Consider the following 23,347-nt stretch of genomic DNA (forward strand, 5'->3'; position numbering starts at 1 on the left):
CAAATGGCACCAAATACTGATTTCACGGAAAGGTCTGATCCTCTTTACACTTCCCTGCTTCGAAAAAACATGTTGTGGAAATTAACAGGGTGAACTTTTAACTATGGTAGAAGTAGACTGCCAGTCCTTTTCTGGTGTACCATTTTTTAAATAAAGTACAGGCACATAACACTAGCCAAAGGTTATACCTTGGTTACATTCCCAAAAGGCAGATATGCTGCAAACATGCAGAGATTTCATGTATTTTGTTTGGCACATGGGAACTAAACCTTGTTCCTGGTATCAGTGTTTTTCAATATGCTGTGCAGATTTTCATCCAATTTTATTCAGGGGGAGGGCATATACATTTTGTAGGGCTGTATCTATCCAATTCTGCCTGTAAAACACACCCAGACATCCTAAAATATCAGTAAGACAGACAAGTGTAAAGTAAAACTCTGGAGAACATCAAAGGAAAATGGCCATGCATCTGCTCTTTAATGTTTTCCTACGATATATTAAAATAAAAACAAAGTTTCAGTCTCTTCACAAGTAGTAAATTTATATTCTCTGGATTTTTTCAGCCACAACAACTGGATTCTCTTTTCTGATTTTTGCTGCAGCTTCTGCTTTGTAATCATATGGACAGTTGTGCTTGTCAGAGTAACGGTGAAGTCCACAAAACAAATTTCCACATCGGCAGTCAAACCCTGTACGAACAAGAGGAAGCACAGTCACCTAGAAACTTCTGGCAATTAAAAGAAAAAAAACCTTAGTCACTATAGAAAAGGAACCAGATTCTCATTGCTTTTTGCAACATGAAAGACAACTCTTGACAGAGCATACGCTTTAAACTGAAAAACTTTTAACCTCATTTGACATGGTGAGAAATTAAAATACTACATTAATTCTTATCCTCCAAGGACAAGAGAGACTGAAGTGCTTGGTAAACTACTCCATATTGAGAGAACACAAAATGGGCTATCTACAAGCTCATTCTATCAAGTGCTGTTTCCATAAACTCTCATAGAAATTACACAAGATCTGGAGAAGGTCTTCCTGGGTTCAAATCCTAGTCCTACCACATTAACTGTGCAATATTTCAAGGGGAAACTAGGGAACGACAACCATAAAGTTCTGAGGTTTAAAGGAAACAGGTGAAATGTATCCAGAACACTTCCTACCTAGCTCAAAGAACTGTATTTTTTCATATATCACACGCCCACATACGTAACTCACGGAAATGATGAAATTAAGTAAAATAATTCTGGCATAGTGCGCCCAATGCATATACCATGCATGTCTCATGACATTTCCAGAAGTGAATTTCAGCCTCGTTCACTCATTCTCCCGTACTACAGGTAAATCATATCATTCTTCTCATTTTCTTTTGCTCTGTTCACTTTAATCTTCTGCTTATGTGTATATAAAAACAGTCAAAAAATGTTACTTTTAATTATAATTGTATACTAAATGTATCAGCCATGGTCTAGAAGTGATGGCTCAAGTTTGGTGAAGTCCTCTGGTAATTAGAAAATAAGTGATGAACTATTAAAAAGCTGATGATTACAATGCATTAACTCAACAGTTAGATGCAAAAAACCTTATCAGATTGTCTTAAGTGAAACAATTAGGATATGTTATGTCTGTTTATTTTGTAGTTTAATTATGTCTTCTTGGTATCAGTTGAAGTCAGCAACATGTAAAAAAAAAAACTGGCATAGGGCAACTAGGAAAATAATGCATGGGGGGGTGGTTTGCACGGTTGGCAAAAAAAAAAAGTTATCAATGTGCATGTTATTTATGAAAAAATACAGTAGGTGCTTTATGCTACTGCTAGTTCCAGTACCTTTTCCCAGGAGTACCCCCGCCCAAAAAAAATCAAAAGATTAATTTTTATCAATCTAATAAAGGAAAATAATTCAGAGAGCCTGAAGTTAATAAAGGGTTTTGTATGATCAGAAACAGATGGAAATGCAACCCAACTTCTCTCCAGCCCACTATCATTCTTTTCCAGGCCACTCTGGAAGCTTCCTATTCCTAGAAGTCTGGCATTTTATCTTAAATATAAGACCAACCAATCCCTTAGAGTCCAACCAAGAGCTCTTTGTTAAATGCTGGCAGCAAAATACACATCATTTTATGTGATCTGTAATACCTGTAAGGCCAACTTTCTTTCTGCACATGAAACATCTGTTCTTCTTTGGTTTGGGCAAGTCAGGAGCTTTTTCTTCACTTTGAGAAGTACTGGGCTGAGAAACTGATGGACTGGGCTGAGTGACAACTGAAAAACAAGAGTAGAAATCAGCAATCTGTCAAGAATTCACCAGCTGATAGAAGTCAAAAAAGGAAACATTTAAGAGAAATGGTAATGTCTTTAGCAAAAACTTGTAAGAAGCCTTTTTCAAAAACACATACTTTAAATAAGGATTCTCTACTTTAAAATCAGGACTTCCAAATCTGAGAACATTTTGCTAATCACCATACAGTGCTTGCACCCCTGAATTTTATAAATTTTCTACATCTTGTATTCTTTAAACTCATTTTTTCTAGTACCGGGAAACAAAATCCGAAGTTGTAAAAACCTGGGAGATGCTGGTCATGTGCTCAATTTTTCCACATTGCAATTTTCTAAATGCAAACTTCTTAATTAGGGTAGTTCAAATTCATTAACTCTCAGTGAATTAAGATGAAAACTTCTGAGGCATCTATTAAAAAGTCATTTTGGTTTTAAGCTGATAGAAAAAAACAATCCTGTAGAAGAAATGGGCAAATCTTGACAAACCCAAAATCTTAACCCCTAATCAGCTTCAGACCCGATAACTCCAAAATAAAAATTATTTTACCATTTTCCTAAGTGCATTATATTGTTACAGGGAGAAAAATCTGGAAGTTTTTTTTTTCTTTTTTCTTTTTAAAGGTTAGCAAAGATAGTCTTTAGCCCAGCATAAGCACTTGTGAAGCTTCAATTTTAGACTATTAAGGATTCTACAGGCAGAACATGATTTTTTAAAGCATGGTTTTTATTTTTACTTTGAGGTACTTATTTCAAATGGGTACCAGATTTGGACAATGAGATATGACCTAAAAAAAAAATCCTATTTCTCCACCTAAAAGGTCTTTAAGTTTTAATTCACACATGACATCAAATGTCAAAATAAAAATTACAGCTGACTGTATCAAAGGCCACAGACACGTTAATTCTTTAAAATACCAAAATCTACTTACATAAAAGTCAGTTATACCAGAAACACTATAAACTCTTGTGTTATTATCAATCCAAACCCTAAAAGTGGCGTATGTATGCCACGCTGAAATTTCTGCCTAAACAGTAAGTCAGCTATTAGTGTAAATCCAAGCTCCTAAAACAAGCTGACTGGTTTAATGACAACTTACTCTAAAACCCTCTCCAAATTTATAACTCATTTGTATTAGCAATATAACCAACCGGATTAACAGCCTAATATTAGAATAATATTCTATCTACTGCTTATTCCTAACAAGCTTCTATGATAACCTCAATATAATTCTTCCTGGTGTTATGAGGATAAAGCCTAATAATTTATGGGAATAAAAACGGGGGCTAAAGAGGGAGGTCACAGCCAATTTTTTGGCCACGACTTACAAAATAAACAGTGGTTCCCTAAGACATACAGAGAAGGAAGGGGTAAGAGAAAAATGATACAGAAAAGCCAGACAGCTATGAACCACAGAATGCCTACTAAGTTATGATAAATGCAGGGACAGCTATAGATCTAACTTGAGTATTCTTCCAAGGTCAGAGTAAACTTATTTAAAAAAAGAAAAGAGTCCAAATAACAAAAGCCTCAAAAACCTTTTTAATTTGGTCAGCTTTTGTTCAGAAGGATGAAACGTTTCAAAATACCAGATGCATCTGCCAAACTTCAGAATCTGACCTAACTTAAAAGGACTGTTTATAATATAATAAAGTTTACTTACAGCCATAGCTTGACTATGGTGTTAGTGAAAGCAAGCCTGCAAAGAAGCATTTCCACTGACACCATTTTCTCCTCACAACGATCTTTTACACTGTGTTCAGTCAACCACTCTACCACAAAATAACGAACTGACTCGAACTATGTGCACAAATCCTCTTGTTCAAGGGCCCAGCACAAGTAATTCCAACAAGTCAGTGTTCTCACTTCAGTTGTGATAACCGATCACAGCTTCAAAGTCACTAATAAAAACCAAAAGCCTTTCCATACTGAGTTTTAAACTCCTACAAAATGTAATAGTGATACTGCATCTTTTCAGTTGGAAAGTTTTTTAGCATGCAATGTGTTCTGTTGTGCTTGATCAGTTTTCTACAATATTGACTTTTTTTTTCTTTGTAGCTCTTAAAATTTAATCTAGAATTTCTTCTATATTTATGAACAAATTTAAGTGGACAATACCTATTTAGATAACGTCAAAAGATGTCAAACTACCTTTCAATTTCATTAAGCTCTCAACACTTCCAGTATCCCGATCACAAACTGGTGATTTATAGCAGTGGGGTGAGTGGGTTAGGGAAAGATATAAGAGATAAACTATTTTACACTTCCAGATACTTTAAAGGTAGTGCTTCTTGCTTGACTTGTACTTTATAGCTCTTTGGTCCTATAATTGGAAGGAAAGAAAACCCCTCAACCAACCCTCTCTCAAAATACCAAATTCAGAACTGAACTAGTATTAAACAAAAAGCATACCTGGCTCTGACACCTCTGTTTTCGGGGTAGTTATTTTGTCCTCTCTTGAAATGCTCATTTCTGTCATTTGTTGAGTTACAGGCAAGGCAGCCACAGGCACATTTCTATTTGAGTTCAAGCAAACAATTATTTCTAAAGACGTTAAGGGTACTTTCTGGTATAAAGAATAAGTTGTCAGTTCAATTTTCAGTTATGTTCTTTCAAATAAGATCAAATAAATCTAGATAAACTTAAAAAGAATATCAGAGTCCCATCATAAATGTCTGAGGATAAAGAAAGCAATTTGATAAATGGGGCAGCCTTATGTGGTACTATCATATACAAAGTCTGCAGTCTCACTACAATTCCTAAACCTTAATTATAAGTGAAAGCACAGCATTCTCAACACAGTACCTGAGGGTGTTACAGACTGTGTTTTAACATATTTCTCTTTACTCAATGACCTACGAGATTACGTATTATCCAAAACCAAAACTAAACCCACTGCTGTTGAATCGATTCCGACTCAGTGAAATCTCTGTGTGATGCATACAAAGCCAAAGACATGTGATATATTAAAATCTTTATAAGGGTACTAATAGCAGATGTATTGCTTTCTTGTGATCCTAAAAACCCCCAAATATTCAATCTTACCTTGATTTTTCAGATGTGCTGCCAGCAGCACCTTCACAGTTGTTTAAACTAGCGTCTGCTCTCTGTACAGATGCAGAATCTGAGGTAGGACTGTTGGAACCACTAGCTGTCCCTATTTAAAAAAAGGATTTATAAGAACCAAATCAACACTACAAAAACTCATTTAATATCAAAACTATTAATAAGTAATACTTGCATTTAATTAGATTAGTGAGTTAAGAACTTTCACTGTGTTGCAGAATCCTATACTTATGTGAGTATCCAAACAAAAAAATATATAAAAAGTAATCCAGTGAACACAACTAAAAAAGCTAGAAGATGCCGGTAGATAGTCATTCACTCCTCATGCAGTCAGGCCAAGTACTTGAGCCGTTTCTTTAATTTCAAGCTCTTCTCAGAGGTCCTCACTCCTTGGGCTTTTAACATTGATACTCAGTCTCAGGCCCCCAATTGTTGGCTCTGTATTTTCTGTCCACCAGTTCTTCAAATGTGTTTGTCCTTGGAATCAACTTACCCATTGGGCTCATTCTGCCACTATTCTGCTGCCTCTGAAGATGTTCTTTGTAGCAAACAGAACACATTCCATTTGTCCTAGGATTCCCATAAAAGCCACATCCTGTACTACACAGCATGGGCCCTGGGGTCTGGTTAGTCTCCTGAGCCATATTTTCCTGCTAGAAACAAAACAAACAAGACAAAACTTTAGAATTAACGTGCCTCCAAAATAAAATCAACTTAGTGTGATACAGTCATCAAACCAAAAAACCAAACCCACTGCCATCTAGTCGATTCTGACTCCTAGTGGTTAAGTGTAGAACTGCCCCATAGGGTTTCCAAGGCTGTAAATCTTATGGAAACAGACTCACATTCTTCTCCCTGGACTGGCTGGTAGGTTTGAACCCTCTTCACGTGCTTTAATCACTGAGCAACCAGAGCCCCAGTCTGTCTACCTTTATTTCTAAAAACCAAGTCTGTTTCTAACAAAGGCTCAAATTGTGTGAGTCGTTAAAAAAAGTGGGCAAAAGGATGATGAATATTTCGTTGCCTTTGTAGAACAACAAAGAAATTGTGTCACAGCTTGATAGTGGACTATAATGGCTTTATATTCTTTAGGAGAAACGAAAATTATCATTAAACATTAAAATTAATTATTTCAGCTGTTATTATTATTCTATTTCAATTTTTGAAAAGGTCAGTTGGCCAAGTATCAGAATACGTTAATTAATTTGGACAACTGGTATCTTTAAGTGACTTTTTGCTCTCCAACAATATAAGCAGACCATTTCATACCACAATTTTACTTCACTAGCCAAAAACATACTAAATGGAACTTGCAAATGAAAATACAACTACTACGATTACAATTAACCCCTGACTCTTTATGTCTGTTAGTGGTTCTTAAAACCGACTGCATATTGAATCTACCTATGAAGCTTTCTTAAAACACTGAATAATATGATTGGATAATTCTGCTAAGGGGCAGGGCATCTGTACTTTTTAAACTTTGAAGTATCTTCACAGATGACTGAAGAGACAGCCAGAAGATCAACTAACCGTTCCTGTTACTGGGCAGCAACAAGGGAAGCTCTTTAAGAATTTAAGGGTCAGCTGCTTGCAAAACTCCTTTTATGTTCTACAATTGAGGTGTAACATTCTGGTTCTAAGTAGTTTAAAGCCAGTGCCTAGAAACCTCCAACGCACAAATTATCAGCCATAGACTTCTCAGTCAAAAGTTTTAGCTATTAAAACTTAACAAGCGCTTGTCTTCCTCATACCACAAAGTAATGAAACCTTCCCATGGCTCAAACGCAGTATGCAAAGATAAAGCACTATAAATACATAACCTTTAGTAATGATTAATATTTAATGCTAGGTTACCAGAAAGAACATCATACTGCAAGCTTTTTTGAAATTAGCACAAATATTGTTTTGCTGAATTCAGTAAAGTTTTCCCCTTGGTGAAGAAGTCAATGTTGCTAAAAAAGTAAACATTTAAGAAAAATTATTTTTTAAAAAAGGAAAACTGTAGAGGGTTTTCACATCATCTTAAAATATGAATGTCCAAAATGCATTTGACAGCATTTTATCAAAGGGAAATTGTGTGCTGTAACTTGTGGTCACTGTCATTTGATAAGTACACTTTACTCTTGATAATAAAGGTTACTTATGGTTTCTCAAGTTGTTTCATACAAGTACTTCTAAAGCATGAACTTGTCATTTCCTGGAATTCCACGTTTTTCCCAACTACCACATACTATAATAAATATACTCTCTACTGTGTTACATAAACATTCAAGTATTAACACTTTTTACCAAAATTATAAAAAGGGGGTGAAGGGACTAAGCAATTTTCTTTACCTGGCCAGAATCCTAGCAAGTATAACCCTAACATTTACTTAAAGGTTAGTAACCGTCCTTGTTAGCAAAAGGACACCATACAAACATTCAAGCCAATAAATCTTGTATGAAGTGTAACCAAGGTCCACAACTTTAAACAACAGTATTACTTTAGTTGACACTGTCTCTTTAAATAGTAAGTGGAATTTAGCTGACTCATTTTGGAACAGGGTAGTGCAAACATTTCAATATCACTTAAGTTTATTAACAAACACATGCAGCTGGGATTTTTTTTTTAACTATGTTGAGTACAACATAAGCATAAAAATGCTTCAAATAATTATGTATTTATTTGCATGCTCATCATACACGAAGTATATCAACCTTTGCCCTATGCAAAAAGTTGGGCATTCCTGCTAGCTTAAGAATTATGCTAGCTCATCCTTTCTAATTTCCAATGCCATGTGACATTGGCTTTAAAAGCAAACTGGCATACATAAGTCAACACACATTAAGTAGTTTTAGTTAATCCTATTCTTAAAGCTCTTTGTGTTTTTATATAAATAAAATGCAGGAAGCCCTATCTAGTAATTTCACCCGCTCCAACATGCAGAGTAAGAGCAGTCCAGCCTTCCTTCCCCAAAAACCGCATCTCCCTTCAATTCACTATAAATCACCTCTAGAGTTCTAAGAGACAAGTACCGGGGCATGAAACTCTTCTAACGGCTTCCCATCTTTTGGATTTTTCCCCTAGAAAGCCAGCTTTTAAAATGCCATCACATGTGCATAGCTTGCCTTAATATTTCTCAGAAGCTTAGATCACATGGGCGGGCGCCTCAGCCTGTCACAAGGCTGCAATGTGACAGGCTGAGCTGAGCTGGATGGAGGCTCTCACATAAAACCCAGTCAACAGGGGCCTCTGAAATCAGCTTCTATTTATATCTCAGAGCCTGCCAACTCCTACACAACCTCAAAAACTACCCCAAGAACTAAAGATGCAGAGTTCATACATTTAACATTAGGAGAAAGCAAAAACAAATCCGATTAAAGCTGTTTTGGGTGTTGTTTTTTTAAATGTCAGCAGGGAGAACTAGAGGACAATCTCAAATTCAATCTAAAAGATGCAAGCATCATTAATCACTCGTAAGGCCAAAATGGTCAAGTTGTTTATAAACCAAGAAGGAACAGGAAAGAGTACCAAAGTAATAAAGAACTCTCGGGTTCTGTGGCAAGTCTTTTTGGGGGGGAGCGGGGAAGAGTTCACGGATTAGGCAGCATAAACAGGTCTCTCCTACTTTATTATACATATATTTAAATACGGTATCCTTACAATTTAGTACCTCTAGAGTTAAACTGGAGCATGTATGTGTAGTTGTATCAGGTATAGCTGTTTTTTTTTTTTTAATAAAGTCTGCGGCTTCCTCTAGTTCATAGCTTAAACAAACAAAAACCCAACAACAACAAAAAAAACCTGGGCATGTAACTGAAAATAACTCCCCAACCCCAAATCTGAATAAAGGGCTTTTACACTCATGGCATTTATTTCTCTCAAGGTGCACCTGAAGTGAAGCAATGACTCACCTGGGTGTTTAGGAGACCTGAGTTCTATCCTCTCACCTACCACTAACTAACCAGTGACCTTGGGCAAGTCCTTTTTCTTCAGATCTCAGTTCCCATTTTGCCCAATTAAGGAGATTAGAATGATTGGTAAAGGCCTAATATCAGGCCTGAGAGACAAAGTGGGGGAGAAGAAACTACAAATTATTTAATTGTACGTTTAAAGGAAAAAATTGAAAAAGTGCAATACCCTATCAATTGAGTTCTGAAATCCTGTTTTTTAAAAAAAGTCTTAAAAAGGAAGAGTAAAATAAAATTAGATTTTAAGTCTGTAAGTCACCTGAATGCCAGGTTTAACAGGGGCTCTGTGACCCGACGACTTTACCCTAGTCTCCTTAGATCAGATTCTTAAGAGGCCCTCAAATCAATAAAGATAACCTGGCCTTTCCCCAAAGCACAGCCTCACGGAGCGCATGGAAAGCGACCGACGAATTCTGCGTTCACCAGCCCAAATGCCCGAAACAAAGGGGAAGGTGCTCCATTTTCTTCAGAAAAGAGATCTTGGGGGGAGAAACGCGGCGACGTCGGGAAAACCAAAACACGACGACAGAGAAACCCCCTCCCACCTCCCAGCAGATTTTAAAACAAGTTGGGTCCCACTGGGTCCCCATCCCCCTCCACGCGACGGCTTCGCGCAGCAAAGCCGAGCAGGGCCTTCTCCCAAAATCACTGAGTCATGCAGCCCAGCAGCTCGGCCCGCCGGCCAGCCCCCCACCCCGCCGTCCCCCGACGCCCAGCGGCCGGTCTGCGGAGGGGCAGGGCCGGGGGCGCGGCGGGCTGGGGGCCGGGGGCGCGGCCACCGCCTCGGCCCCTTTGTTTCTCCCCGTTGGGCTGCCCACGCCGGGCGCCGCTGCCACGAGCGGCCGAAAGAGACACGAACGAGGCCCGGGGCCCGGCCCGGAGAGGCCGCACGCCCAGCACTGTGCCCCCCACCGTGCGAGCGCAAGCGAGAAGGGGGCGCGGGGAGCCGGGCCTCGGCGACAAGATGACGCCTCTGCCTTTGTGCTTCCTGAGCGGGCGGGCTCCCCTCCCCCGGCCGCCGCCATCCGGGGCCCGCGCGAGCTCCGCCGGAGGCCCGTGGCGTGCCTGTAACCCCCCAGAGGCACGAGAAGCCCGGCGCCCTCCCCTAACCCTGCCGCCGCTCACCCTGCGGGCTCCGCTGTGTAGAAGCCGGGCTCGCGCGCGTCGCCGGCGCGGTGGGGCCGGGCCGAGGCCTCCGGGACGGGCGAGCCGGGCGCCCTGGTGCTGTCGCCGCGGGCTGGAAGCTGGTCGGAACCGCAGGCGGAGATGGCTTCGCCGCCGCCGCGGGGTCCTCCTTTGTTCCTGCAGCAGCGCCGAGCGTGGCCGGGACACGCCGGAGCTCGGGAAGTGGGAGGAGGGAAGCGAGGGGGGGCAGCGGAGGAGGCGGAGGGGGACCGGAGGCCGCCGCGGCTAACGCTGCTCGCGGCGATCGCCCGTCGTCGCCTCACACTTTCACCGACGGCGGGCTGGGAGGACTCCGAGGGCGAGCAGACGCGGCGCCGCGAGTGCTGGGCGCCGCGAAGGCCGGGGGAAGGCGCTCTCCGTCGCTTCTTCCACAGCCTGGGAAGCTGCGCGGCTGCCGGGAGCGAGCGAGCGAGCGGGCGACCGCCGACTGGAGATGCAGGCAGCTCCGCGCTCCGGCCGACTGACTCTCGCTCTCCACCCGGCTCTCGGGCTCTGAGGTGGAGAGGGAGGGAAGAGGCGGGACCTCTGCGTCAGCGAAAACCCCGACAGCGGCCGGGGGCGCAGTGACGTCACGAGCCTGAGGCCCCGCCCCCGGCCCCCACTGGCCGCGTCCGGAAGGCGGGGCCGAGCCTGGATGAGCTGCTGCTGCGCGGAGCCGAGTCACTGGCCCGGCCGCCGGCTTTAGGGTGGAGCTGGAAAGGGGCGGTCCTGTGGAGGCTGCATATCTATTTTTAACCCGATTGTCCGCCCTCAGCCTCCCTCCTTGCAAATTTCTCACTCGAGCTAGCTTTCGGCGGCCTGAGTTCTCACGCTTTGTCTCGAGCCCTTGTCAGACAACTCTCCCCCATTCTACTTCTTTCCCCCAACAATTACAGGATTCACCTCGGGGGAGAAAAAGAACTGCTTTATGCCATCTGGGGCCTCCCTACTGTTCAGGAAAGCTACCCCGTTTTCAGGTCTAACATTGAGCCTGAGCGTCCCGTTGAAGGAGCGGGCAGGCGGCACTCGCCCAAGGTCACGGGTGGTTGTGCAGCGTCAGGAAACGCTTGCCCAACTGGCTGCCAGTCCTGGGCCCTGGCGTCAGTCACTGTTCTGAACAAACTGTTTTGGCCAGCCTGTAAAATCCCTGGAAATGGACTATTCCAGCAAAGCGTCGTGAACTGGGAAAGCCCCAAATGTTCTACTCAAGAAATGGAGTTAAGGGACGATCTAGACCTGAGGCCGAAGTCAGAGGGGAGGTGGAACCTGATAGGAGGAGACGTGGAGGAGTAAGTTCAAGAAGGGGGTGGTTTCAGGCGGGCAATGCGACTGGCATGACAGGATGGGTGAGCTCAAAACACTGAGATCCTTTTTGAAGTACAACTAAAAAAGTCCCATTTCTAGCGGGACTCTTCACGTGACTTTAGTACATCTCAGAGGAGCAAAATTACTAAGACAGAAGGGACATTAGGCCATAAACATGCCCCAATGAATAAACAGAAACGATGTTTAGAGCCTATATATTAGCCACCATCAGAATGGTGTGAGAGGTTTTTTCAGTGTCTCCTAAACTTGGTTAATCAGAAAGACGACCTGTAGTGATTATTTAAAAATTCCCAGGCCTCTCCATGGGAATGGTTTTGGTTGCTTTGGGGTGGACTCAGGAATCAGTATTTTTATTTAGCGCCTCGGGTGATTCTTAACTATAATCGTGTTTGGGAAACACTGTTCTGGTCCCAAATGAGCACAGACAAATCTCTCCCGCAGTAAACAAAGTACGGGGAACATAACTGAACGTTTTCTTTACGTTTCCAGAGTTATTGCTATGATGTAAGTAGCTTGCAGAGTGGTCCCAGAACCACTGGCATTTACTTCATTGAACTAGTAGAGAAATTAGTAAAAACAATGTTGCGTGATTCAGACTCATAGTGACCCTATATGACAGTAGAACTGCCACATAAGGTTTCTTTAAGGAAGGAGCAGATAGCCCTGTATTTTCTCCCTTGGAGCCTTGGTGGGTTCAGACCTCTGACCTTTTGAGTTCTTAACCATTGCACCGCCAGGGCTCAGTCAATGCCAAATCATAGCAACCCTATAGGTCAGAGTAGAACTGCCCCCTAGGGTTTCCAAGGAGCGGCTGGTGGATTTGAACTGCTGACCTTTTGGTTATCAGAGGAGCTCTTAACCGCTGCCCAGGAGACTGCCAGTAAAAACAGCAGCTGCAATTTATGGACCATTTCCTGTGCTAATTATTTTCTATTTCGGGTCTCATTTAATTCTCAGAGCAATTCACTGAGGTATTACTATTATGGCTATTTATTTTTTTTAGAATTTTTTTTATTGTACTTTAGATGAAAGTTTACAGAACAAACTAGTTTCTTATCAAACAGTACACACATTCTTGTATGACATTGGCTAACAACCCCATGACATGTCAACACTCTCCCTTCTCAACCCTGGGTTCCCTATTACCAGCTTTCCTGTTCCCTCCTAACTTCTAGTCCCTGCCCCAGGGCTGGTGTGCCTCTTTAGCCTCGTTTTGTTCCATGGGCCTGTTCAGTCTTTGGCTAAAGGGTGAAACTCAGGAGTGACCTCGTTACTGAGCTGAAAGGATGTCCAGGGGTCATACTCTCAGGGTTTCTCCAGTATCTGTCAGGTCAGCAAGTCTGGCCTTACTTTTTTATTAGGGCCATTTTTACAAATGAGGAAATAAATACTAAACAAGATTAATGATCTTCCCAGGCTGCTAAAGGACACGGGAGGAATGGAGGTGACTTTTATTGAGGACAAACATAACTTGAGTTTTTTGTTGTTGTTGTTGTTTGTTTTTTTGCCAGAATTTTAATTGTTAAAAAGTAAAATAAGGTAATTCCTAAAGAAAGCAAGCTCATTATTTAATTATTTATTCCATAATAAATGGGTCGTAGCACCTTTTGATAATTCATCTTCTCCACCCAACATTTTCTATGAGACTATTTCAACCATAATTGTGTCTGGTACGTGAATCTAGCCACAGAGCAGGATTCCATTCTAGCAACTACTCCTCACTTTAGTGGTTCTCAAATTGTGGTCCCTAAACCAGCACCACCACCACCATTATCATCATCATCATCACCTGGGAACTTGTTAGAACTACAAATTCCCAGGCCCTACTCCAAATCTATGGAACCAGAATTCCTGGGAGTAGGGTGCAGCAATCTTGTGTTTTAACAAGGCTTCCAGGTGATTTTGATGTGCACTCAAGTTTAAGATCCATTGACTTCCCTTATTACAGCATCAGGTAACCCCTCTTTCTGCTGGCTGACACCATCTGAAGGGAAAAAGGTTAAAAAACAGAAATTCTTTCATGTTACTGCTGTAACAGATTAGGGGATATGCTTCTAAGGACTTTTTTTTTTCACATGTTCTAAATTTTGAGTTGTATTCTAAAGACAAACTTAACTAGAAAACACAAACTATACGATAAAAAAAAAATAACAATAGCGTGCTTTAAATATAACATGCAAAAGGACTATGGTCATCAGTGAAGGTCCATCTTCACTGATCGTGAAACCAGCCTCTATAAAAAAAGATAAATGTGAAGTAGGGCCTGATCCACACAGCCCAATGCCTTAGCATAGTCAATAAAACACAGGTGAACATCTTTCTGGTATTCTCTGCTTTCACCCAGGATCCATCTGACATCAGCAATGGTATCTCTCATTCCACATCCGCTTCTGAATCCGGTTTGCATTTCTGGCAGTTCCCCGTCAAAGTGATGCTGTAACTGCTTTTCAATGATCTTCAGCAAAATTTTACTTGTATGTAATATTAATGATATTGTTCGATAATTTCTGCATTCTGTTGGATCGCCTTTCTTTGGAATAGGCATAAATATGTATCTCTTCCAGTTGGTTGACCAGGTAGCTGTCTTCCAAATATCTTGGCAGCATGTGTTTGTTGAAACATCTCAGTTGGTATTCCATCAATCCCTAGAGCCTTGTTTTTTGCCACTGTCTTCAGGGCAACTTGGACTTCTTCCTTCAGTGCCATCGGTTCTTGATCATATGCTGCCTCCTGAAATGGTTGAACATCAACCAATTCTTATGGTCTGTTTGTTAAAGTTGTTAAATACTTGTGGTATTTCTGTTGTAGCAGCACTGGATGACTAAGACAGTAGTGCAGTCGACCCCTCGCCTTGTTCTGAGCTTTTCCATCATCTCTTTCCATAGGTGTAGCCCTTTTGACTCCTGTGTATTCCATCCAGTGAGGTCCTGTTTATGTTGTTGAAAAAAGGTATTTGCAATGAAGAAGTCATTGGTCTTACAAAATTCTACCATACAATCTCCAGCATCATTTGTATCACCAAGGTCATATTTTTTCAACCACTGTTCCCTCTTCTTTGTTTCCAACTTAAGCATTCCAATCACAAGTAATTATCAATGCATCTTGATTGCATGTTTGATCAATTTCAGACTGCAAAAGTTGGTAAAAATCTTCAGTTTCTTCATCTTTGGCCTTAGTGATTGGTGAATAAATTTGAATAATAGTCACATAAACTGGTTGTCCTTGTAGGTGTATGGATATTATCCTATCACTGGTTCACTGGCAGTGTTGTACTTCAGGATAGATCTTGAAATGTTCTTTTTGATGATGAATGCATCACCATTCCTCTTCAATTTCTCATTTCTGGCATAGGAGACAATATGATTGTCTGATTCAAAATGGCTAATACTAGTCCATTTCAGCTCACTAATGCCTAAGATATCGATATTCATGCATTCCATTTCATTTTTGACAGTTTCCAATTTTTTGAGATTCATACTTCGTACATTCCACGTTCGATATTCATGCATTCCATTTCATTTTTGACAGTTTCCAATTTTTTTGAGATTCATACTTCGTACATTCCACGTTCCAATTATTAATGGATATTTACAGCTGTTTCTTCTCATTTTAAGTCATGCCGTATCAGCAAATCAACGTCCCAAAAGCTTGACTTTACGTCATTAAGGTCAACTCTACTTTGAGGAGGCAGCTCTTCCCGGGTTGTATTCTGAGTGCCTTCAAATCTGAGGGGCTCATCTTCCAGCACTGTACTGGACAGTGTTCTTCTGCTATTCTTAAGGTTTTCACTGGCTAATTTTTTTCAAGAAGTAGGTGACCAGGATAACATTGTGAAGAATGGGAATTCCAGAACACTTTATTCTGCTCACGAGGAACCTGTACATAGACCAAGAGGCAGTTGTTCAAATAGAACAAGGGGATACTGCCCGGTTTAAAGGCAGGAAAGGTGTGTATCAGGGTTGTATCCTTTCACCATACTTATCCAATCTGTAAACTGAGCAAAGAATCTGAGAAGCTGGACTGTATGAAGAAAATGGGGCCTCAGGATTGGAGGAAGACTCATTAACAACTCCATTATGCAGATGACTCAACCTTGGTTGCTGAAAGTGAAGAGGACTTGAAGCACTTACTGATGAAGATCAAAGACTACAGCCTTCAGTATGGATTACACCTCAACATAAAGAAGATAGAAATTCTCACAACTGGACCAATGAGCAACATCATGATAAACGGAGAAAAGATTAAAGTAGTCAAATATTTCATTTTACTTGAATCCACAATCGAAACCCCTGGAAGCAGCAGTCAAGAAATCAAACGACGTATTGCATTGGGCGAATCTGCTGCAAAAGACCTCTCTAAAGTGTTGGAAAGCAAAGATGTCACTTTGACGACTAAGGTACGCCTGATCGAAACCATGGTATTTTTGGTTGCCTCATATGCATGCAAAAGCTGGACAATGAATAAGGAAGACTGAAGAAGAATTGGAAACCCTGGTGGCATGGCTATGGCTGTTAACCAAAAGGTCCGCAGTTCGGGTCTACCAGGCGCTTCTTGGAAACTCTATGGGGCAGTTCTACTCTGTCCTATAGGGTCACTATGAGTCGGAATCGACTCGATGGAAATGGGTTTGGTTTGGTTTGAAAAAGAATTATTGCCTTTGAATTAAGGTGTTGACAAAGAATATTGAATATACCAAGGACTGCCAGAAGAATGAACAAGTCTGTCTTGGAAGAAGTATAGCCAGAATGCTCCTTAGAGCAAGGATGGCTTCATCTTACATATTTTGGACGTGTGATCAGGAGAGAGTAGCCCCTGAAGAAGAACATAATGCTCGGTAAAGTAAAGGGTCAGCAAAAAAGAGGAAGGCCCTCAGGGAGATGAATTGCCACAGTGGCTACAACAATGGGCCTAAGCATAACAACGGTTGTTAGGAAGGGCGCAGACCTGGCAGCATTTCGTTCTTTTGTACATAGGGTTGCTATGAATCAGAACTGACTTGACAGCATCCAACTACAAGGACAACAAAAGTTGGGTATGCTCAAAGTGGGCATCTCCAATTCTGGTTCAAAAAAAATCTTTTATAGAATTTCATTAGAAGGAGACATGTCAGGTGACTGACACTGATTTCTAATTACTCCTTTAAAATAATGCTAATTCTTAATGATAATTTTTTATTCATTTTTTCCCATAAAAATGTTTTACACACTCATTACATTGAAGCACCCACTAAACTGGGTGGTTAGAGATATATTGGTGAGAAAAATAGATACTATCCTTGTTCTCATGGATCTTACTGTCATATGGGGGAAAATGTTAACAGTATTTTCATACAAATATATAATTATGAATTATGAACTTTAGGCATTTTGAAAGAAGAGCGCCATGTGGGCATTTAACGAATTACAGTGAATCCTGAAAACCTACCCAAATGTGAGTTTCCACCATTCCCATCACCAGTGTTTGTTATTGTTCTTAGTTGCTGTGGAGTTGATTCCGACTCAAGGCGACCACACATGATTCGCAGTAGAACTGTCCACAGAGTTTTCAAGGGTGCGACCTTTCAGAAGCAGATCACCAGGCCTGTCTTTTGAGGAGCCTCTGAGGGGGTTTGAACCGCCAATCTTTGGGCTAGTAGTCGAGCCCTTAACCTTTCGTTAACACCCGGGGATTTTATCACTAGAATCAGCCAGGCTTATTTCCTTAAAGTAGATGATTCTTTGTAAACTGTCATATGAAAAATTTGCAAAGTTTTATATTTTGCTTAGGAACTCAGATAAAGTTATTGCATGTTTGTGTACATTTTTCTTTGTAGATAGTGGTGGACCAGAAAGGAAATTGATGATTGGAGAAGGGCTAATATAATTAAATTTCCTAGAAAGTGGAAACTGACATCCCTTAAATATAGCAATAAAAATTATTAGTCTACTGTAAAATATAAAAGACCTGGAGTTATTTTAGCTTGACACGTAACTTCCCATAAAGGAGACAAGAATTGCTTCTGTGGCATTACTGTAACACCCTGTCATGGGTAACTACCCATTTTCTCTCTGTGCTTAAGTAAAGCTTGGTGAAGCACAAAGCCTTTACTGGGATTTTGAAACCGCTGGGTGTCATTTCATGTTCACATAGTGCCCTTCCTCTCTTTCCTGCTCCAGCCCCTCCCAAATCTCAAAGATAAAGGAAAAGAGACCCAATTGTATTTTGCATTGTTTTCAAAATGATTGATTAAAAGGATTACAGTATTATATTTAAGGCAAATCAACTAATTGAAAAATTAGCTGTATAACAACCATTTATTTAATTTTAAAGTGTTTCCTCCTTTATAATTAACAATTAAGAAATAGTTCAAGTATCAGTGAATCCAATGATAGATTGGGTTTGGAACCAACTCAACAAGTGTTTAGCTTATTTTTTTCCCTCAGAGAATTGATAAATCAAGTAGCTATTTTATTATTATGTAGACCTTTTTGTGACTTTAAAGCCGTACTTATTTTCACTGAAAACAACTTGACCAAAGAATCTACAAATAAGTGGCCATGAATATCTTACCATACTAGAAAAGAATTTCAGAAGCAATCCAAATACTGTTGACACAGCCATATATGTAGATAGTTTTTGATACCCTTTAAAATAATAAAAGCCTTTATTAAGTAAACCAAGAACACCATATGAAGAAAATTGGTGATTTAATATTGTTATTCGTTACCTGTTTCCACCCCCCCCATGCCTGTGATAATAATTCCATTTAGGAAGGATTGCCTTTGTTATGTTAATCAGACAGGATTAGTGTAGGGTGTATTTTGAGTCAATCTCTTTTGAGATGTGAAAGAAATTAAAGGTAATTTAGGAAGCAGAGATAAGGAAAAGACACATGGAGGTCTCCAAGGAACCAGGAAGCAGAAGCCAAGGAGACTAAGACCTTCCTCCAGAGCTGGCAGAGAGAGAAAGCCCTTCTCCAGAGATGGTGCTCTGAATTTGGACTTCTAGCCTCCTAAACTAAGAGAAAATAAAATTCTGTTTGTTAAAGCCACCCATTTGTGGTATTTCTAACTAAGACAAATAGGTAACACATTTTGCTATAAATAACTAAGAAGCAAGGTAGTTTGGTTTCAAGAACGTTAAGAAATTTTTGTGATCAAGCAAACAAACCAGGTATGGAGTCTTAAGTGTACATCTGAATCTCTGTATCTCTGGCTCAGAAATAACACTTTGAAGAGTTATCATAACCTGTGTTCATGATGGTGGGGTGGGCCAGGCTGATGATAGTCAAGAACAGTGTTGGTAATTCAGGGAGCAAAAAGGATGGTATAAAGCTCAGACAGCAGACAATTGGCAGTAAGGAGATTGCCAAATGAACTAAGAGTTCAATGGATGTCACAGAAGGTTCCAGAGATTGAAGAAGAATATAGTCTTGGGATAAGGGCTATCCTGTAATTATAGACTCTAAGGCAGCCAGCAGTGGCAGAGAGGAACTTCAGAATAACTTTAGCAACCAAGGAGGTGGACCTCCTAGGGAAACAACTTCCTTGAAATCCAAGACTTGTACGTTTCGTCGAATATAGAAGCATGGTTCAAGTCAATCTTCCCCAGCTTTCCTAAGGAGATCAGAGAAGAGGAAAAACGACTTCGTTAGCTTCTGCCTGTTGGGATCTGAAGATCACTTGGTGCAGTGATAGAAGGAGATGCTGATAGCCCAAGTATAGTTGTAGTTTCTAGTTCAGTTCCTTTTCTTCAAAAAGGCTTCTCTTCCCCCATCCTTTTCTGGCTGTGAGGTTAAGAAGCATGCCTGTTTTTAAGTAGCCTTAAGGAGTGTTAGATAAAATAAAGGGTTTTTGTAATAGAAGTTAAGTTCCTAGATGACTTACTTGTAAAACCCCTGACAATTCAAAGATTCCGTGATTTCTTTGTGTTCTTATTTGAACGAATAAATTCATAGTTAATTTTTTTTAAAGTTTCATTCTTACAGTTAAGTAGTAGTACAAATAAGTTCAGCACAGTTAGGTTAGAAACTTAAAGAGGGTAAAAAGCCAGATATTCATAATAAATTAACTAAAAAATTGAAAACCTGTAAAACAATGCAACCGTAACAAAATAATACAACTGCATAAAGTTAAAGGAACTGTATGAGTTACATGCAAAAAACATTTAGTATTTATTTTGTACATTGTGCTTTTACACACCTTATCACAAATCCTCACAATAATCCTTTGAAGTAGGAATGATAATCATCTTTTACAGAGAGAGCCGAGGCACTGGGAGGTAAGTAACATGTCATGCCTAAAGTCATACCATTGCTATCCAAGAATGAAGTCAGACCCAAGTCTGTCTGACTCTCAAACTGCAGTTCTTTCCAATTCAACAAGTGGCTTTCCTAAAGCCAGTGATAATGATGGAATTTTTGACCGGGAATGAAACCTAGAGGGTCCTTTTCAGCCTTCCATCCAGTATGTTGTTGTTAGTTGCCCCTGGAGTCAGCTTCAACTCATGGGGACTTTATGTAAAACAGAACAAACATTGCCTGGTCCTGTGCCATCTTCATGATCCTTGGTATGTTCGAGTCCATTGTGGTGATTAATGTGTCAGTCCATCCTATTGAGCGTTTCCCTCATTTTTGCTGACCTCATAATCCACGCAGTATAAAAAAAATAAATAAATAACCTGTTGCCGTCAAGTTGATTCCAACTCATAGTGACCATATAGGACAGAGTAGAACTGCCCCACAGGGTTTCCAAGAAGTGCCTGGTGGATTCAAACTGCCAACCTTTTGGTTAGCAGCCATAGCTCTTAACCATTACGCTACCAGGGTTTCCCCACCCAGCATAGAAGTCCTCTAAAAGCACCTCCGACATTCAAGTGCAGTGCTGATACTGCTAATACTGTGAAAGGATTTGCTCCCCAAATAATCCATCCCAACCTCCCTAGAATGGTGATACAAAATTTAATTCAGATTATTACCATTGTAAAGACCTCAGAAAAATGTAACTTTGGTGTTCCATTTAAATGTGTCCTATGACCATTGGTTAAAAACAGCTAACAAATTTTATTTTTAAAACATAAATAAATTGCATGTAACAGTGAAACTGTTTCTTTCAATTTGTACCTGGGTGTAATTTTGTGGACACTTTACTACAGTCAGCTTTCATTATCAGTGAATTTTATGCTCTATACACCTCATCTGCGGTGTGTCTCATCTACAGTGATGTGGATACTTGGCCATTTATACAAATTTGTTTCCCTTTTTGAGGCAGGGGATGTTGGAGGTAAGGGAGAAGGAGGGAGACAAAACGACACCAAAAGATTATTGAGTGAAGTTCTTTCCTAAAGTTATTTTAGCATTTCATTTTTTTAAATATTACAATGTATTAATAATACATGAATATACTCTTTGTAAAAATTTCATGCAACACATAAATTTGTTGTAAGGAGCCTCCTCTTTAAGCCATTCCCAACCCACTCTAGAAATAATCCTTAGGTACTCAGGTATCTATCCTTTCAGACCTTATTCTAGGCGTTCATGTACTTTAGACAGACAGACAGACATCTTTGTGATTAGTTTGTCTGTATGGAATTGTTTGGTTTCCTTTATGAGATTATGCTGTACATATTGTTCTGCAACGGTATGCCCCGGGGATCTTTCCATGTCAGTTCATATAAATCTACCTTATTCCTTCTAACAAATTGCAGAGTATCAGTGTAATATAAGTGTTTTAACCAATACCCTATTGATGGATATTTAAGGTGTTTGCATTTCTTAGCTATTATAAACAACGCAGATAAGAGTTTATTCTGAAAATGCAGTGTATTACTACTGATTATTTGCATTTCAAAAACTTTTTTCTCATGGGCTTTGACCATGTCCAAATGTCAGTTCTTGTGGGTAGAATTATTTTTTAAGAAGGTAGATGAATCTTACTTATTTAACTCTTGATCTTGTTGGGTTCTTCTCCTTTTTCCTCTCCCCCTATTCTTCCACTTCTCCCTCCCTCCCTTCTTTCCTTCCTTTCACCGTTTTCTTTCTTTTTTCCACATCTTTATTAAAATACATTAATACACAAAACTACAGTGAAACAAACAAAAATTTGGGGTATTATTGTTTATTTTATGGGCTTGTTTATTGTTTGGCTGGAAGGTGGTCTCTGGGAAGGGCTTCAGTTCCAGGTCAGAAAGGGATCCTTTTTGTGAATTTTATTTTTCGCTCTACATTTTTCTCCCACTTTTTCTGGGACTCCCTGTTGTGATGCCAGTCAGAGAGATCAGTAGTGGTAGCTGGGCACCATCTAGTTCTGATCTCAGGGCCGTGTGGGCTGTGATTTATGTGGTCCATTAGTCCTTTGGACTAATTATTTTCTTGAATCTTTTTTTTGTTCATCCTTTGCTCTGGACTGGGAGAGACCAATAGGTGTGTCTTAGATGGCCACATAAGCTTTTAAGACCGCAGATGCTAGTCACCAAAGTAGGATGCAGAACATTGTCTTTATGAACTATGTTGTGCCAATTGACATAGATGTCCTCAAAGTCTAAGGTTCTTTGCCTTTGAGCCTAGGAACTTCATCCTGTGAGGTGTTTGGTTATGTCTAAGAGGTTTCCGTGACTGTGCCCTTTGTGTGGTCTATATGAGGAGCATCTGTAGTCATGTATGTAGAAATGTCTACCACCAAGCCTATATCTGCTGGTGGGTGTGCTCCCTTACACGCTTCCACACCTCTTGGCATGTCTATCTACATATGTATTGATTCATAAGTTATTGTTTGTTAATACTATTGTTACAGGATTGCCTATGCTATGGTAGTTACTGTAGTTGTCCTTTATTTTTGAGTTTATTTCAGTGTTCTTTCTTGCCTTGGTTGTGTTGTGCTGCCTTCTCCCATATTGTGTATTGCCTTTCCCTTCACCAGTATTAATGTGTGCCTACTATTTTTTTTTTTACTATCTATTTGGTAAATTTCCCTCCCTCCCCCTCCCATCCCTGGTAACCATTAAAGAATGCTTTTTTTTTTTCTCTCTGTGTAAACCTTTTATTATTACACTATAATAGCAGTCTCAGACAATATTTGTCCTTTTGTGATTGATTTATTTCAATACAATGTTGAATCAAGAGTGGTGATAAAGGCATCCTTGTCTGGTTCCTGTTCTCAAGGAGAATGCTTGCAGGCTGTCTCAGCTGAGGATAATATTTGCTGTTGGTTTTGTATAATTTCCGTTTATGAAGTTGAGGAATTTCCCTTCTGTTCCTATTTTGCCGCAAGTTTTTTGTTTTTGTTTTTTAAATCAGGAAGGGGAGTTGGACTTTATCAGATGCTTTCTCTGTATTGATTGAGATGATCATGTGATTATTTTGTTTTATTTATGTGGTGGATTACGTTGACTGACTTTCTAATGTTGAACCATCCTTGAATGCCTGGCATGAATCCCATTTGGTCGTGATGTAGTATTTTTTTGATATGCTATTGAATTCTATTGGCTAGGATTTTGTTGAGAATTTTTGCATCTAAATTCATGAGGGATATTGGTCTGTAGTTTTATTTTTTAGTGATGTCTTTGTCTAGGTTTGGTAGCAGGGT

The 23,347-nt window shown here is 40.1% G+C and overlaps 1 protein-coding gene across 1 annotated transcript; it reads right to left on the reverse strand.

Annotated features, from left to right (window-relative positions):
- Positions 1 to 453: 453 nt before the first annotated feature.
- ZFAND5 (zinc finger AN1-type containing 5) lies at positions 454 to 10,505 on the reverse strand. Its single transcript, XM_049895824.1, has 6 exons — positions 10,422 to 10,505; positions 5,836 to 5,995; positions 5,322 to 5,433; positions 4,689 to 4,792; positions 2,138 to 2,263; positions 454 to 689 (listed from the first exon to the last, which is right to left on the reverse strand). Exons 2-6 carry the CDS (start codon positions 5,984 to 5,986, stop codon positions 541 to 543), a joined length of 642 nt encoding a protein of 213 aa, XP_049751781.1. The 5' UTR covers positions 5,987 to 5,995; positions 10,422 to 10,505; the 3' UTR covers positions 454 to 540.
- Positions 10,506 to 23,347: the final 12,842 nt, after the last annotated feature.

This window comes from Elephas maximus, chromosome 9, assembly GCF_024166365.1.
Source record: "Elephas maximus indicus isolate mEleMax1 chromosome 9, mEleMax1 primary haplotype, whole genome shotgun sequence".
Taxonomy (NCBI): Eukaryota; Metazoa; Chordata; class Mammalia; order Proboscidea; family Elephantidae; genus Elephas; species Elephas maximus.

Coding starts and splice junctions, on each gene's coding strand:
- ZFAND5 (XM_049895824.1), bottom strand. CDS start 5,986: ATGGCTCAGGAGACTAACCAGACCCCAGGGCCCATGCTGTGTAGTACA. Junction 4,793..5,321: donor AGCACATCTGAAAAATCAAG/GTAAGATTGAAT, acceptor GAACTCAAATAG/AAATGTGCCTGTGGCTGCCT. Junction 2,264..4,688: donor AACAGAGGTGTCAGAGCCAG/GTATGCTTTTTG, acceptor CTTGTTTTTCAG/TTGTCACTCAGCCCAGTCCA.